The following is a 2500-nucleotide window of genomic DNA, read 5'->3' on the forward strand; positions in this document are numbered from 1 at the left end:
GGTGGAGGAGCCGACCTGACGGGAGACAAAAGGAAAAGTCGCTCTCTCCTGCACAGTGCGCTTGGGTTGGGTGGAGGGAGGGAGAGGGAGAGGAGAGAGAGAGAGAGAGAGAGAGAGAGAGAGAGAGAGAGAGAGAGAGAAGAGAGAGAGAGAGAGAGATAGAGAGAGGAGAGAGAGAGAGAGAGAGAGAGGAGAGAGAGAGAGAGAGAGAGAGAAGGGAGCGAGGAAGGTAGAGAGGGAGGGTCTGATAGAGAGAGATTGAAAGAGAGAAAGGGGGAGAGAGAGATATATAGACAGACAGACAGAGAGAGAAAAGGAGGGAGAAAGGTAGGGAGGGAGGGACTGATATAAAGAGATTAAAAGAGAGAAAGGGGAAAAGAGAGAGTGGGAGTTGATTAACCAGTATAAACTCAGATTAGAACTTTAAAAGCAATTTTTTTTTTTTTCGCCTTCATAAATCTAATTTTCAACAATGCCTGTCCAAACCGGGACATTATTTTGAAATCCATGGCAACTTTCGTGTTATTTATTATTATTATCATTATTACTATTCTCATCACTATTATTATCATCATTATTATTCCTCGTCATTATTTTTTATCATCATTATCATCATTATCATGTTATTATCATTAGAGATTTAAAAGAGTTTCTGTGAATATGTAGGTATATCGAATCTGAAAGTAACCAAAATCATTTAGGATACTGAAGAGGGATTGTCATGGTAAATCTGTTTATAAATGTATATGTCGTTGGTATATTTTAGTTGTTCTAAATGGATTGGAAAACTACCTTGCATCGATATAACACACACCACTAATAACAGTAAGAAAAGTATTTTCCCTCCTTTCTCTCTATCTATCTATCTATCTATCTATCTACCTATTTATTTATCTATCTATCTATTATCATTATTAACAATGATAATAGTAATAATAACAATAATGATGATAACAGTCATAATAACAATGGTAACAATAATAAAAACATAATAATAATATTAATAATAATAATGATAATAATAATAATAATAATAATAATAATAATAATAATAATAATAATAATAATAATAATAATAATAATAATAATAATAATAATAATAATAATAATAAAAATAATGATAATGATGATGATCGTGATAATAATAATAATAATAATGATAATAATAATAATAATGATAATTATAGTGATAATAATAATAATAATTAGAATAAGCATATTAATAATGATAATAATAAAGAGAATAAAAATCATAATAATAATAGTAGTAATAATATCAATAACAGTGATATATAATAATGATAATAATATCAGTAATAGGGACAATAATAATGCAATTAATAATGATGTTAACAATAATAAGTAATAATAATAATAATAATAATAATAATAATAATAACAATGATAATGATAATAATAATAATACTAATAACAATAATAAAAGGAAAAATATAAAAAGAAGATGAAGAATGTTAATAATAATAATAATAATAATAGTAATGATAATAATAGTAGGTGATGATGATAATAATCTGTCTTTTTCTATATACCTTCCTATCTGTTAGTCTATCTGTTTATTTATCTATCAAATTATATATCTACAGGATCTAAGTATCTTTTCTTTCTGTCTGTCTGTCTTTCTATCAATGTATCTATTGTATGTGTATATCTATTTGGCTCACTGTTTTTCGTAAACCTTTGAGGCACCTACAAAAACAAAACAACTGAAAAAATGCCTTCACAAGCTTCTGAATAATGCTGTGCAGGGAGTTATGCTCAAGAAATAGCAGTTTTACACGTGTTTTTAACGTCGTGTCCTGTGGTAATTATTAGTTTATTGTTTATCTCTTATTCTCTCACTCTTAGTCTCTCTTTCTCTCTACTTCGTTTTATCTTTCTATCTAGCTATCTCCTTTTTTCCCATCCTCTTTATATTCTTCCAGCTTTTAAAGTATATCTTTTTTCATTATTATAATAAAAGTTCTTCAATTTCTAAATTTTCGTAGTTTCATTTCTCACTCTACTCATGCAGCAAGATCGGAACTATCGTGATTCATAACTAACCTTCGGTGTGATGCAGGTGAAGAAATTATATTTTTTCACGAAGAAGAGAGCGTTCATGAAAAGACTTCGAACTTGGATTGGCAAGTTTTCCCTCAGAGCTGAACATTGTTCTTCAAGATGTTCTCGTCTCTCTTTGAACCTTTGTGCCACCAATGTCCCGAAGTTAACTTCAGTGGAAGAAGCGTTCGTGTTGTTATGAAGCAGTTGTTCATCCACTTTGCTTTCTTTGTGGATTTCGAAGCTGGGAGAGGGTCGGGTGGAAGTGTTTTCATCCTGTACGGTGGGTTCTGCCACGGTAAGCACGAAGGCGCTGGTCAAGGAGACTGGGCCGAGATGGAGGTACTTCGAATGCAGAATCGTAAACATGGCTGATGCAATTAGTACGAGGAGGAGAGAGTAGCGGAGACTGGAGAAAGTTCTTGTGAGTTTTAACATG

General features: G+C 31.4%; 1 protein-coding gene across 1 annotated transcript in view; it reads right to left on the bottom strand.

Annotated features, from left to right (window-relative positions):
• LOC119579674 overlaps positions 1-2500 on the bottom strand; it is a 12973-nt gene that overhangs the window by 10421 nt on the left and 52 nt on the right. Inside the window, exons 1-2 of the mRNA XM_037927585.1 lie at positions 2065-2500; positions 1-15 (exon numbers count right to left, since the gene is read on the bottom strand). The exon at positions 1-15 is cut by the window's left edge and continues 89 nt beyond it; the exon at positions 2065-2500 is cut by the window's right edge and continues 52 nt beyond it. Coding sequence (XP_037783513.1) covers positions 1-15; positions 2065-2499 — 450 coding nt within the window. The 5' untranslated portion in view covers position 2500. The remainder of the gene's footprint in view (positions 16-2064) is intronic.

This window comes from Penaeus monodon, chromosome 12, assembly GCF_015228065.2.
Source record: "Penaeus monodon isolate SGIC_2016 chromosome 12, NSTDA_Pmon_1, whole genome shotgun sequence".
Lineage (NCBI taxonomy): Eukaryota > Metazoa > Arthropoda > Malacostraca > Decapoda > Penaeidae > Penaeus > Penaeus monodon.